The sequence below is a fragment of the Labrus mixtus genome, chromosome 5 (assembly GCF_963584025.1).
Source record: "Labrus mixtus chromosome 5, fLabMix1.1, whole genome shotgun sequence".
Taxonomy (NCBI): Eukaryota; Metazoa; Chordata; class Actinopteri; order Labriformes; family Labridae; genus Labrus; species Labrus mixtus.
The window spans coordinates 16,978,920-16,994,248 of NC_083616.1; the positions used below are offsets into that span (position 1 = coordinate 16,978,920).

The 15,329-nt window shown below is 40.1% G+C and overlaps 2 protein-coding genes across 2 annotated transcripts; one reads left to right on the forward strand and one right to left on the reverse strand.

The window, feature by feature from the left end:
- On the forward strand, positions 1–5,563 carry rnf215 (ring finger protein 215). Its single transcript, XM_061038248.1, has 10 exons — positions 1–358; positions 539–691; positions 793–864; positions 966–1,051; positions 1,846–1,900; positions 2,018–2,122; positions 2,703–2,819; positions 3,046–3,189; positions 3,436–3,538; positions 3,960–5,563. The coding sequence occupies exons 1-10, from the start codon at positions 122–124 to the stop codon at positions 3,980–3,982; spliced, it is 1,095 nt and encodes a 364-aa protein (XP_060894231.1). The 5' UTR covers positions 1–121; the 3' UTR covers positions 3,983–5,563.
- A 49-nt stretch (positions 5,564–5,612) lies between these two features.
- On the reverse strand, positions 5,613–14,823 carry ascc2 (activating signal cointegrator 1 complex subunit 2). The gene is made up of 19 exons (XM_061038245.1): positions 14,674–14,823; positions 13,097–13,203; positions 12,811–12,969; positions 12,521–12,694; positions 12,205–12,334; positions 11,978–12,045; positions 11,762–11,875; positions 10,986–11,098; positions 10,809–10,883; positions 10,616–10,720; positions 10,462–10,530; positions 10,229–10,303; positions 9,739–9,988; positions 8,558–8,754; positions 8,048–8,167; positions 7,689–7,913; positions 7,517–7,598; positions 6,860–6,951; positions 5,613–6,749 (listed from the first exon to the last, which is right to left on the reverse strand). Exons 2-19 carry the CDS (start codon positions 13,178–13,180, stop codon positions 6,578–6,580), a joined length of 2,304 nt encoding a protein of 767 aa, XP_060894228.1. The 5' UTR covers positions 13,181–13,203; positions 14,674–14,823; the 3' UTR covers positions 5,613–6,577.
- Positions 14,824–15,329: the final 506 nt, after the last annotated feature.

Here is a 15,329-nt window from a genome sequence, read left to right on the forward strand (position 1 = left end):
CTCTTGTTTACATTCTTTGACGAATCTAGCAGGTCTTCTATCATGCCTGGGAACAGTTGATTAATTTTTGCGATTGACAGTACAGCTTGTATTTTTTTTTTCATCTGTTGTCTTCCGGGCCATGGCTTCAACTCAAAGCGGGGGCTGTCTCTGGGTAACGTTACTTCTACTCTTGGTTCTCCGGTGTCCCGGGTTGATGGTCGCCGCGGAGCAGGTCGCTGTGGTGGAGGTTTTCCTGGATCAGCGGCCCGGTGTCAGCGCTCTGCTCGAGGGAGAGGTGGTGGAGTCTAGCGGGGGAAGCAAGACCACTGAGCTCCAGGACGACGACCAAGAGGAGCTGGAGGGAGAGCTGGTCCTTGTGAGTGTGTCACATTGAGGCTAATATTAGATGAATACTGGGCGAGGGATTTTCTGTACCCTCTGATAATCTAACAAAATGTGAAAACAGGGAGATTTGAGACCACGCAAGATGGATGTAAATGTTGTCATAAAACAGCTTCAGCCTGATTTAGCTATTTAGCCTGATTTCTGTCGTCAGTTTAAGGATGAGGAGACTCAGGTGAGAGGAGGAAAACAAAAGGATGACACCAAAGAGCATGAGCCATGGATCGGGCTGGTGCCTGTGGAGATGGATGACAACAAAGCCTCCACAGGAAACCAAGAGTCCTTTGCTGATGCCATGGTTAATAAAGTAAGTCATTCAATGGTACTACATATCTGTATTTGAATTTAGTTGTTACTGGCACCTATACCTATTTGCCCTAACCTATATGTGGGTTATCTCTGCCCAAGATGAAGAGAGCATTGGTCCTTGGTGCGTCTGCACTCATCATACTGGCGCTCAACCAAAACACTGTCAGTGAGGTAAATCTGGACACCTTTTCTTTTTCTTCTCAATTTTCTATCATGATGTTCTGAAACCGAATAAGTCAGCACAGGCTCTTGAGTGATTCTTTCTTCTGTAGATGGATCTGTCTCAGGTGATTTCTAAGCCCATCATTGTGATCCAGACTTCTGAAAATGTCACAAAGCTGATTGGAGCTCTGCTCAGGTAAAGAACACCTTTTCTTTTTTTTTTCTTTTTTTTAACAGAAACTACCAAAATGGAAACAGGCTCTTTCAAAAGCACATTTCCACTCATATCACCAAAAAATAATAATTTGACTTTACATTTTAAATTAGAGAAGTTAATGAATCATGCCACATGCTTCCACACTTTAACGCTATTGTTCAAAGTTATTTGGGGATTATTCTAGGCCAGTATAATCTACATGACTCCACCTGATCTACACTCACATATCAACTAGTTGTTTCACTCTCTGTGTCTTTAGTTTGTGTCTATACTTTGTTCAAACACCGACTATGATTTATCTTATTCTTATCTACTTAATGTCTGATCTGATATTTCCTGCTTGAAATGAGAAAATCATGAATTTTATGTTGTTGGTCGTGTAGTTTCTTAACCAATTTAGAACAGCTTTGATCAGTGATGACAAAATAGATTGGTTTATTTTGTTAAAATGGAAGTTATAGTTTTAGAAATAGCTTTACGAGTATTGTTCTAATAACACTGCTGTGTGGAACACTGCTAAGCGATTCACAGCCATAACTCAAAGTCTAGAATCTTCCTATTAAGCATTTTGTTATTATTGTTTATACCGTGGATCTACTGTCAGTAATTCATCAGTGTGAAAAACAGCAAAAACACAGACATCCTGAAATCCTCGTTGTATTTTATGTCATATTATATTTGTACTACCAGTACTTTTATCTACAAAGTCTACAGCCTCTATTTGGTTGTAATGTGTGAGGACCTTCAGTTACAAAAGTTTTCTCTCTCTACAGGGGTCTTCAAGCGACAGCAAAAATCACCTACAGGACAATCTTACAGGACAACCTGGTGAGCACCTCAGTCTATCAGCTGTCAGTGTGTTTCATGAGTTATTAGCCCCCTCTAGTGGTGAGTGAACCGATGACAGGCTGAGCTGACCGCGAATGCTGCTGTGTGTTCGGGCAGGGAGCCACGCTCACGCTGTGGTCCAGCTGCGGGCGGTCGAGAGGAGGTCGCTACGGGGAGTGGCAGGGGGTCATATGCACGGGGGAGACCAACTCCCAGGTCCAGGTGGGGAAGCAGAACAAACACACCAACACCACTGTTAATCATGTAGGACAATGCAGTTCTTACAGTCTTTGGATGAAATATATTATTGTGCCTGTAGTTGTCTTATGGATTCATTCAGTATTTATTGCAGCAAAACTTGAGTCGGTGGTAGTTTAGGTGAGAAAGTACAAGTTTTATAAATGGAAAAGATTTGGAAAAAGTGAGCTGACTAAACTTTACTAAAAAACGACTCCTCATTTCATCCATTCTCTCACGATTTCCCTTTTAGATACAAACATAAAAAAATAACTGTCGTTTTTTTATTAGCTGTAAAGTAATTCTTAATTAATATTGTAATACCAAGAAAATAAGGTTTATGAAAACAAATAACACAAATTTAAGTTGCAATAACATTGGTAATATAGAATCAAAATGCTACTACTGAGCTGCGTGTATCACAAAATCTGATGCATAATCAGCAGCTTATTTTCCTCTCTCTCTCCGTTAACAAAAAGTTGTGTTTTTTTGTTACAGACTGTGTCACTGACGGTTTTTAAATGAGCCATGATAACACAGAATGTTTCTCTGCTTGTGTGGGTAGAAATACCTGCAGCAGCTGTGGGACACGGTCCTGCTGGTGGCTCTGATCATCAGCACTGGAGTCATTGTCCAGGCTCGATGGCAGTACCAGGACCAGCAGCTCCACGATGACCTGCAGGTGAACTCTGACTCTACATCAGCCAATTTTTTGGACTTATACGATCATGTACTGCACTTTATATCCCTTTATTTTATGACTTTAGAAAGTGTTGGGGGACACACACACATGACATACTTTATAAATGTTACATATTAAAAAAAACTCTGTCCTTGAAGTATTGCACATCGCACATTTAGGTAACACATTCTGTGATGTTCTGATTTTTTTTTTTTTTTTTGATCAGCTCCTCCCAAAACAGGACGTCCTGAAAAGAATGTCGTCCCTTAAAACGAAAACTTATTGTCAGCCCAAGCGGTGGTGTGACCCGACCCAGCCGGCAGAGACGGACAACTGTGCAGTGTGTCTGGAGCCGTTCAACAACAACCAGGTGAGCCAACAATCCCACAACCCCCCTCCGAGTTTACATCCTGTATTTAATATCTCCCTGTTGAAATCCAAGACGGTGAGGTAGGGGAGTGGAATCAAATAGTCCTTCTGGTTTTGTTTTTTTAATCTACATCTTGTTGAATGTTGAGATCATGGAAAAAGTTTTAGAGAAATACAAACTGTAAACAACAGATGATTCAGCGGTGATACGATTTAAACTTGTCTCGTGTTGTTTTCTTCACATTAGTGTCTGCGAGTGTTGCCGTGTCTTCATGAGTACCACAGAGAGTGTGTGGACCCCTGGCTGCTGCTGCATCACACCTGTCCTCTGTGCAAACGCAGCATCCTCAGTGAGTCTCAGCGTCATGTTCATTTACACTACATTGAGCTTATGTAGATTGTTGAATAAAGAAATAACACCAGGCGCAAAGGTAGTCAGTTTAAAAAAAAAAAAAAAAATAGATATATCATCGAAGGATCCAGGAATCCAAATGAGATCTTCTTCAGCCCCACTTTCTCCTCTAAGCTCTGAAGTGACATTTATATGGGATGAGCATGAGCAGTAGCAATATTGTACATCTGTAAAAATGTTTCTGCAGGAAACTTATTTGTCAATTATTCAACATATTCATAACATATCAGTCGCAGAATAACAGTTAAATATCCACAGCAACTCAGTTTCATTTCTCAGTCAATCTGATTAACCCTGAATCTATTTATAGGTTTGTTATTTAACCTAACATGTTTGTTTGTTTTCTCTGCCCTCTTTAGGCAGTGTCTGCAAAGACAGTTAACGATCGGCCCACTTAGGACTCTTGCAGCAGCGACAGCTGTTCAGATCTCCTCTCTTCCTCGGTGTCACTCCAGTAGCCTTTTTTTTTTTTTTTTTAACTGACCTCAGTGATGGACCCTTGGAGCATAAACACAAACTCCTCAGCAGCTGGTCGGACGTCCTGGACTGTAGAGCGGTCTGATTCTGACGTCTGACACCCCGCTGCTCTCACAGACATGCATAGTAGTATAACAGAAAAATCTCTAAAGTACTGTAGTGGTACTGTTGTGTGTGAACAGTACTTCTTCTTGGGATCATGTTACTGTACAATAGTTGATATATGTGTTTGTCCTGGCTGATCTACAGCAGTGAAGATGTGACTCATGAAGGTGTTAGTGCTCAGTGTGACTCTTCATGTATAAATCTTGAGCTCTGAGTTTTGTATGAACAGCAGAGCTACAATATGTTTGGCTTTAAGCGGTGAACACTGATAACCCTGAGCAAGTATTTGAAATCAGTTGTTTCTGCATGACCATTATAAGCTTTGGTTTTTAAATATGACTGATTAACAGGCTTTAAGTTTAAATGTCACTTTAGGTCCAAATGATGTTAAAAACAACTTTAAAGTGGACTGAGAGTTTAAACCTGAAAGCTCTGGTGTCCAGCACGCGCTTAGCTTTTAAATGTTAGTCGTACAGGTTGTGTAGTTGTCCAGAAGTTAAGTAAGCTAACGCCAGAGCAGATGGTTAAAGTTTTTGCATTTAACCTAAATCTGCCTTATGACTGAACTAGAGAGAAACCCAAACCATGAACTTCTTCATTAACACTTTAAACTTGAATCAGTTACAGTATGTTACAGTTAAAGAAGCTGTTGTGATTTCATTTTAAACTGGAAGTGATACAGTAGGTTGGTTCATGTTTTGTAGAGTCTGTGGCCATAACTGAGTGTGATTCTTATTTTTTTTTTTTATGTTTTAGACCACCTAATGATAGGTCTTTACATTCACCATACATTCATCTTAGCCCCCTGCTGACATACAGCTGCACAGGTAATCCTAATAATAACCATACTAGAAATGTTGAATCTAAACACACACAGTCATAGTTTTTGTCAAGAATGGCATCGTCTTAATTTCATTACTTTTTTCAGATCTAAGAAATAATGTCAGACATTTAGGAGGGGGGCATTCTTCTGTTAATAGAAGATCAATACCACTCAGATGTCTGGACAGTAAATATGAAGCTACACCAGCAGCTGATTATCATAGCTAAGCATGAAGGCTGAAACAGTTAGTCGGACTATCCTTAAAGGTCACAATGTGTGACAACCGGTTTATACATAATCAAACCAAAAAATACATTTTTTTTGGTCTGCAACTTTCTAGCATCTGTGCTTACAATGGCCACATGCCTCCTCTATGACTTCACTTTTCACATCAGACATTCTGCTAATACACAGCCTGCAATGAAACTGAAATGAGAGTGGTACAGTAGGACACTTCTAAACAATCTCTCGAGAAAGAAAATGTTTTTTGTTAAGTTCTATTTAAAGATTTGTATACAAAAAAGTGAAGACTATTTAATAAACAAACAGCATACTGTGGGTCGTCTTCTGAAACATCTCCAAAGTAAAGACTCAAACTTGACAGATGTCAAAACAAATTGTTTTTAATTTGTTTTTTTGCATTGTCAACTCCAAAAGGCAACTCCAAGTGCTTCTTTTGTTACAAAATGCTCTGATAGATGTGTTCTCTTCATAGAAAATAGTGTGTGTGTTTACATGTAGGAGGAAGGCTTCCCACAGCTCGACCCCTCCTCTACAGCACGTGCTTCCAAACACAAACACAACAGCATCATCAATATGAGATGGTCATATTTACCCTTTTAGACTTCTTTTTTTTTTGTAACAAGGCTGGTGGATGGTGGATGACATCGCTTGCGTGCACTTGAACGTCACATGCAAGGCCGCCTTCACACAAGCTACAATGACAGGGTGAGTCGAGAGAGCGTTACACAGAGTTGATCTCCAGGTCAGTAATTGTTCTTCCAGCTAGAGAAGCGACCGCAGTCTCTGTTACAACCGCTGGATTTCTCTTCCATTTATTCCTATGTGTATATATGATGATGATGATGTCAAAGAAACTTCAGTGGATCACTTTGGATGTTGTTAATAAACTGATTTGTTACTTGGCAACTATAAAGATCTTAGTTTTTGTCCTCAGTCCCACTCAGGACTTGATTATTTGAATCTGCAATAAAAGAAAATCATTTGAGCTAAAGAGCTAAACATCATTTAGGCTCAAACTGTAAAATATGTTCAAACTTCTGGGCAAGCTGCTGGCAACTTTTGATCACACAGGACCAAAGTAAGTCAACAAACAGCTGCAACTTCTAGTTACCGACTGAAAACCTTCTGTTGCTTCTTCCTTGAGGAAAGACAGTGGCCTTGTGGCTTAAGTGCTATTGGGACAAAACACTGGCACCAAATTCACAACCTTTAACCAAGATAAACAACTAAGTCCCAGTTCATCTTTCCCTTCACTAACTCGCACCTTCCTGCCGCCCCCTCCTTCCGACCATCAGTCTGTTTGGATTGAGCAGCCGTCTGTCACACAGGTCAGGACGGGATCATGCCTTTGTTCCTCTTGCGGTCCGCCATGCTGCGCCGGTTGTGATTCGACCCTCGGCTCTTGTTGGCCTCCTTCTTACGCCGGTCCAGGAATGTCTCCAGGGTTTGTCCTTGGCCTTTTGGCTGGCCAACCACATTACCGGGACGCTCAGGTCGATACCTGGGGGGAAGGATGGAAAGTAAAAATAAGAGAGTTGCCTCAAAATGAGACATTGACCAATAAAACAGGATGGAAAGCTAAATGTCAGACTGAGACTGCATGGACGTTACCCTTTCCTTTGCTGCATGGTAGCTCTTCTAGCTTCAGCCCTCTCTCTCAGCAGGGCTGGGTCCTGCACAAAGTGGTCCCTGTTTACATTGTTCTGAAAAATCAAACAAGAGTCTCATGTTATCACATGACCAGACATTAAACATGAAAGCAAACAAAATGACATGAACATATTGTTACACATAGCTAACTGGAATGTGTGAAAAAATAACTTATTTGTATGTGGTGTGTTAAATCTTTGATATAATGTGACATAATTTAAACTCTTCACCACTCTTGGACATTAACACTTGGAAAGCTGAGTGGAGCTGGTACATTAAAAAAAAAAATCATGAAACACATTTCATGGAGTTGTGATGCTCGTTATTAACAGGATTGTCTGCTGCAGGTTAGAATTAAACATAAATATCACTTTTACTAAGAGTAGTTTGATGTTACTTTTTAATGCATTGCTGTCCGTTTGGCAGCAGTGTGTCCTCCAAATGGTCTTCATTTAAGTTACAATAATGCTGTAAAATTCTGCTCCAACAACGGTTAGAAACCTTTGAGTTTATATTTTGTGGTCAAACCTTTTCATTGAGCTTTCAAATGGATAAAAAAAAAAAAAAAAAAAATCTATGAAGTAATGTTGGATCTGCTGTTAGGAGAGATCTCAGTACCGGTATAGGCTCTTCCTCCTCTTCCTCCTCCTCCTCCTCTTGTTTGTTTCCTCTTCGGAGTACTTGTGGGACTGTGAAAGGTCTGCAGGAAAAACACAAACATAAAGTTAAAAATATGCACGTTGGAGGACTTCAGTATCCGGAGCTCTTAGTGTCCTGCTCTGTGATTTACCTCCTGTTCAGTAAACTGTCTCCATCCAGGTCGTTGGCTCCCACTTGGTTCATGTCGTAGGTGTCGTCGTACTCGTCATCATAGTCGTCCAGATCGTAGGCTTCTGCATTCTCACCAGGCGCGATGACGATCTCATCAACCACCGTTTCATAGGCTTGGTATCGTGCTTTCTGCTCGGTTACGTGCTGCTTGTCATTCAGCATATCTCGAGCACTCTCTCCTTTCCTGAAAGAGCAGCAACGGCAGGATTACACCTGACCTTAGAGATATTTCTTAAAGACCAAGATGGCTTAAGAAAGAAGAAGGTGCATCAGAACATCCTACTTGGCTTTGGGTTGTTATTTGTTGCATGATCTCACCTCCTGCCCTTCCAGATGCGGGACATGTCTATCTGGTCCCTGCGGAAGATGTCAAACTCGTCGTCATCAAACACGTTGGATCTGACGCTCAAAACGTCCGGAAGCTCCTCTTTCACCGGCCTGAAATGACAGGAAAGGACCGGAGTCAAACACACTATCACAAGAAATTAGGTTTATGTAGGTTTTACAATCATTACTTAAATTAAATCTCTTTTGGTCCATTGACGTTTTACTTGGTGACCTTTCAGTGGAACACCATTTAAAGTTAACAATAATTTAAATCAGGTTTAGAAATGAGTCCTTGTTGGTCAAACTCTTCTGAATTTAAAAAAGTGCCACATGATGACTTGATATAGTCACAAATTAAGGAACAAAAATTATTGCATTCTTTCCAGCTTGCCTAAAAGAGCCCAACATTCTGCTGCTGCGGGGATTGCAGCAGAATCCCCCCCAAAAAGAAAGCAAAGAAAAGAAATACTAGCATGTTGTCATCACACAACGTGCTGTCACCTTGGCATGGCTCGGTCCAGTTTGTCCAGGTTGGGGGCCAAGCGGTCCTCCAGGATGTTGTTGATGACCAGCTCTGAGTTGTAGTTGTACTCGTGTAAACAGGCCAGCAGGAAGCCTTCCCCCAGATCAGGCAGCAGGTCCCGGATACACGACAGCAAAGACTCCAGCTCGGCCTCGCTCACAGGACAACCCGCACCCTGATCACACACAGACAGACACAGACCAAAAAAATAACAAAGTACATTTAGTCAAAGTAATTACTCTGTCTACTGTTTCTTTAAATGTGTACCATTGAGCTGACATTCTTTTCTACTCTATCATGAAGAGATGGTGCTGTGTGGGATGGTGCAGGGTCCTTTTATAAATGTGTTTTGGATTTTAAAAGTGCTTCTGAACCTATAATATATCATTAAAATATGAATACGTTTTCTTTAATGATCGTTTTTATAGTGTTTAGATGTATCCTCTTACATTATGAAATGTGTCGTACAAATACAACTAAATGGAATAACTTGAATCCTTTGAGACATTATTTAGATTTTTATGCCTCATGTCATTTATTTAAAAAACCTTTCCATTTGTTTTTGAAAAATCCACACAAACAAAGTTATTTGCTATATTTAGTTCTGAGCAACTAAAACTGAGGAACATAAATACAATGTACCAACATCATAAATATTGTACTTCTTATTATTCCTCTGAACATATGTGAAGTGTTTTTGCTAAAGCATCTTTCGTGGGTCAGTTATTTGACGTTTGCTGCTTCCCTTTTTTCTGTTGGGCTCATGGACATTTTAGTAACCATGGCAACAGTTAGTTGATTACAAGATCCACAGGATATAGGTTGGAATCAATTATTTCTAGTTTGACCTTTTCAAATATGTGGAATTGATTCTTTATCATACATAATATGCTAAACTAAATATTTTGTGTTTTGGTCTGAGAGTCAAATCAAAGAGAATTTATGAAGAATTCTCTTAAAAACTTTTTCAATAAAAAAATCAGATACATGGATATAATAAAAAGCAATCAGTTGCAAGTGCATCATTCTACCCTTTTGCATCTTGAGTCAATCAAGAATGTTTTCTGACTGTGAGAATTCAAAGTGCTGGTAACCAATGAGGATGACACTGAGCTGTTGAAGGCACATCTTAAATAGAGCTCATTACCACAGAACTCACATTGTTTCCTTTTCGGGGAACTTCCAACATGGCCTCGGCTCCCAGCGGACTCTCCCGTCCTCCTCGAGGCTCTGGGACCTTCTGAGGTTGAAAGCCAGCTGAAGATGATGAAGCAGCAGCAGCAGCACCAGCTGCTCCCTGATGGGCTGCTACAGATTTTTGATGAATGTGGCTCTGTGGTCTCTGTCGGCCCACGCTGTCCCAGGCGCTCTCCACCCCTTGGAGCAGGTAGGACGTCCGGGTCTCATCACTGAGTGAGGCAGGAAGTCAAGTCAAGGCTATGAAACGAGTAATACAAAAAACTGGCTTTAGGACAAAGAGAGAAGTAACAGACGACAAATACATAACATCTATAACAATTGATCAATCTAGCTTATATTTTTTAAATTAAAAGGCACAAAGTATATTTTCCAAATCTGTCTTGATGGGCTTTACTTGCTTGAACATCAATCAAACTGGTATCGATCAGGGATAAGAAGACAAAGGATACATGACAGGGAGGGCCTGCTGCAGGAGGCTGACATCGTCTGCGATGGGAAACTGCTCGTCGTAGTCCGACAAGAACCTGAATGAAAACAAAGAAGCAAAACAATCTTTTAGACACATCGTCATTATACTGCATGAGGAACGCAAAAGGAGAAAACACCAGATGTACTGGGAAATAACTTCAACAACCATTACGATAATCATAACAAACCCTTTGATCTTGATCAGTAGTTTTACCTTTTCTCAGGTAAAAAAGATGTGAAATGCTGTAGGAGCTCCTCGGCAAATGATAGCGTGTTTTCTCCTCTGCAAGGCAACAAATATCACCATTAATGAATGAACATGTGGAATGTCACTGCAAAAGAGGCATGCTGAGAGGTTGAAGTCTCACCCCTCAAGGATGGGCTGCAGGCAGGTGTAATTGAGCAGCAGGTGAGCCGTCTCCACCATCTTTCGGCAGGAGTGGGACAACCTCTTCCACAGGTCCTCCTGTAGACTGAAGGAGGGTTTGAGAGATTATTGAGGATCATCGTTCTTTAACGTAATCAGTAAGGGCCGTGGGAATAAATGCAGCAGACAATCACCTTTTATCATCAAAGTTTCTCTTCCTCACTGCCTTCTCCAGGTCAGGCACGGCGGTCTCATAAAATGAGGTCAGTCTGCAAGTAGAGAAAACTAAATTGTCACAAGAGGATATAAAAAAAAAGAAAAAAAAGAAGAAGGTGTGGCTGTGATACTACAGGTTTGCTCCATCTGTCTACCTGCTGAGGAAGCAGTGGGCGTGAAAGCTGGTGCAGGCGGCAGGGTAGATGTCTAGGAAGGCATGGATGGTGGTGGTGGAGTCACACAGGTACAGAACCGTTTCTAAAAGTTCCTAGGAAAGAAAAGAAGACAAAAATGATCTTAGAAATAAACACAAGTGCCCTAATGTAAGGATAAGTGCTCTGCAAAGAAACCCCTCATCCAAAGCATACCAGCATAAAGTAACATATGCAATACTGATATGTTACACAACCTACAACATCCATCACATAGAGCAGTAACGTTGTTCATGCTCTATAAATGCAATAAATCCAACCATCCTATTCTTCACAGCTAGTAGCTCTTTCCCATTTATTCAGGCAGACAACACCTGTGCTGCACTGCCAAACAAAAATTCAGATATTACCCGTGTTATGCCCTAATGTGAGGGATTCCATTACAGCGGATGGCAAAGACAGAGTTAAAAGATTTCACTTTGGATGACAAAGCAGTAAAATGTTAAAGCTGACAGTTTTCTCCGATATTTCTTTCCTTTATGGTCCATTAATACAAATATTGAGTTGCATGTACTGTGAACCTGAACCTGAGTCAACATTTCAAATCTCTATTTGATTATGATTGTTGCCATAATAAAGCTTCCCTGCTATGTTGATATAAGATTTTTAGACTAACATGCAGTGGTAGTCACAGATATTAGTGTGTGTGTGTGTGTGTGTGTGTGTGTGTGTGTGTGTGTGTGTGTGTGTGTGTGTGTGTGTGTGTGTGTGTCTCTGACCTGCTGGCTCATGGTCATAGCAGTGGGCTGTTTGTGTGCGTTCAGTTTCATGGGCTCCATGGCTGCAGCTCCTTCACACTGGAGACCACATTTACTAAGGATGGTATCGAACACCTGAAGGTGACAGGGAGGAAAGAGAAGAGGAGAATCATTTAAAAAGTTATTTACAAGTCAGTATTCTGTGTTAATAATACAGCTGCTGGTGTTTAATCCAACCTGTAACACAGTGGGCACTGTCTCATCAAGGTCGCTGTAGTAGGAGGGCTGCTGGGTAAAGATGTTCTCTAAAAGGAAGTGATTGAAACGTGTCAAACACAGGCTACAACACATACAAATGACTAGTCTTGCCTACAAACAGAATATGAAACTTAACATAACATACATATAACATAACATATGTAACATCGAGAAATGACTCTCTGATGATAGAAACCAAAGCTCACCTATCATCTTATGCAGCAGCTGGCTGTTGCCTTTTCCAAAGAGCACACACAGATCCAGAATTTTGGGAATGTCAAACAGGAAGTTCTCATAAATAATTTCTCCAAACACAGTAGGGGTGATGAAGTTCTCCTGTGGAAGAGGAGCACAAAACACACACACGCCACACAACAGGATCAACAGTTTGTCGTTACTTTGGAGATGGGAGTGGCTTTGGCAACGGTGTGCACTGTCATAACAGTTTACTAATCAAACTAGAACTTCTATTTCTAGAGGCAAGTCAATGATGATTCCCCTTTGTATTGATTATTTTCTGACCTTTGACTCTTTATGTGTTGCCATCCTGAGAAAGGTCAAGAAGACGGCCCTGTGGATGGAGCGCTGCATGTCGGCCAACGCCGGGGAGGAGGGCAGGCTGGTGAGGTCAAGGCCACGGGGAGCCTGATGCAGGTATGAGTCTAAGCATTTCTGCAGAGAATCATCAAACACAACCTGGCGGAGGAGACCGATTGAAGCAAATGAGAGAAGGAAAAAGGACATTTTGCACCAAGAAAACACAATAAATGATTTTTTTTAGAAAGATTAGTTACATGTTAATTATTCCTCACCTGACACCAAAACTTGTCATGAGGCAGTCCAAGCAGCCACTCCAAGTCCTCTGTGATAAATTTGGCATGTTCCAGAAACTCCTCCACCTCGGCAGGAGAGCCGTCCTCAGGCGGGGACTTGTAAGGCACAAAACAGCGCTCCTCCTTTCTGGCCGGGTGCTGAGGTAGAAAAAACAATGGGTGTTTGATGAACCAGTCCTTATCAGGGACTATAAATGTTATCCGTAGAGTATCCAACACTGCTGCTTGAGTGTAATTATGTACAAAATGAGGAGATATGGCTCACCAGTGCAGGCAGTGTGTGTTCTTTTCCCAGAGGGCCGGGCTCGGTCACCTGCTGCTCATCCAGTGGCACTCGTGCACAGGCCATGACTTCTCACTCTCTGGTTTTCTCTAGCGAGTCAAACCAACAAAAGGAAACTCATACATGTTGCTTTTACATTAGTTATGTTAAAGTGCTTCATCGAGACACAATAACTTTTGTTATAGTCACTAGAAGAACATTATTACCTCCATTAAACAATGGTTTACCTTATCAGTATACCTTTAGATCAGCATTGTATCTATAAAGTGGTACATATTTTTACTTTTCCAAGTACTTTATTCATTGGTTTCTCAATTTAATATTAATAACACACATAGTACCCCCACTGGTCAGGGCCGGTTTGCAGCTAAAGGAAGGCTAAAATTATGGTTGATCTTTGTGTAAAGCAGTGTACGCAGAGAGTAAAAAGAACACTAACTGAGAACACTAAACGGGGATCCGGCCGAAGATTTCTGCCTTTTAATAAGGCAGTTTTTTTCTTACCACTTTTGCTGCTTTGCTAAAGTGCTCATGATGGATAGGCCGGATCTTTGTAACATAACAATGACTAAGGTCTTTTTACCTGCTCTTTTGTAATGTTAACAGACAAAGAGTAAATATTTGACCTGCTTTTTGTAAAGTGTCTCGAGATAACAGTTGTTATGAGTTGACGCTATACAAATAAAAATTGATTGATTGATTGATGTTATCAATATTGCATTAACCTAATTGTCTGCATGTTTAAACTTGTATCTGTTTACAAATGTTGTCGTTTCAGTTCCTATGTGAAGTCATCTTACATCTGTTCTTTATCAGAAATAACTCAGTCCCACAAATAACTACCACTGCTGAACAGAATAGTCACGTAATATGTTATGATCTGAATCAAAGTTACAAAAAGGTGCTTAAAAAACGACAAGCAAGAAATTAAAAATTGGGTACAGTCCGATGTAGTTCTGTAGCTTTAAATGCCAACACTGCAAAATGAATATCTACCAGAAATACAAAAGGAATAGATGGAATAATTCTCCATTTTATGAGCTACCTACACTTCAGCAACAAACTAGCACTTTGGTAAATAAGTAATGTTTGTCATATAATTAAGTGTTCTGTTTATTTATTAATGTTTTGTAAAGGAGGGGCAGCTATTATAAGATTAATCTTCTTTCTGCTCCTTTTCATTCAATATATATTTATATATAATATATATATATATATATATATAATATTTTATTAAATAAAATTGACAAATAAAATGTTAAATCAACGTGAAGAGAGAAATAACTTGGTGTAGTAACCTGTTACAGATGTCAGCTCTCCAGGCTCACTGGGGATTTATTTGCTTAGCTAGCTAACTTCAGACTGCAAAAGCTTTTTAATATGGTGACAGAAGTTGCTGCCTCGACGTTGTTTACCAGGTTTTTAATGGAGCTGAGGGAGAAAATGAATGGAGAGAGGCTAGCGTTAAGGTAACGTGGCTAACCAGCCGGTGACTTTATGACCGTCCTCTGTGTCTCTAATTAAGTTATAGTACAAATCAGAATGTCATTATAACTCACCTCTAAACACGACGTTTTGTAACTCTTCAGGCCATCTCATCACAGTCGTCACGTCTTTATACAGTTTCGGTTTCCAGTCTATGGTTTCCAAACGTTTTCTAATCACCTGTGCTGGACCAGGAAGTGACATGCTTGTTATTTTAGAATAGCGCATGCGCAGTAAAGCTACATTTGAGGGTCTCTACCGCCCTCTGGTGGGCACCAGTGATTTCTGTTTCACCATAGTTTAATGGCGTTGATAATGGACAGCAGTGATGGAAGTCTTCATATACTTTACTAAGATAAAAATGTATCAGTATAAAATACTGAATTACAATTTAAACTGCATAGGTCCAAATGTTGTATTGTATCACTGTGTCACGTAGCAAACTCATGCACAAATATTTAAAAACAATAAAGGTATTTCATTAAAACATCTAGATATAATTTACATATTTTGCATCCTGAGCATTATTATTTATTTAACTAATTTTATTGTATTAGTTTTTTTTTTTATGTAAGAGAGTTATTATATTTGTCTGGGAATATGAATGTAAACTATTTTAATTGGTACTGATTAAAGTATTCATATCACAATTAAACAAAATCTGCATTCCATTTAGTAAATAATTGATAAGATCATAAACATGGACAGTATCAATCAATGACCACACATG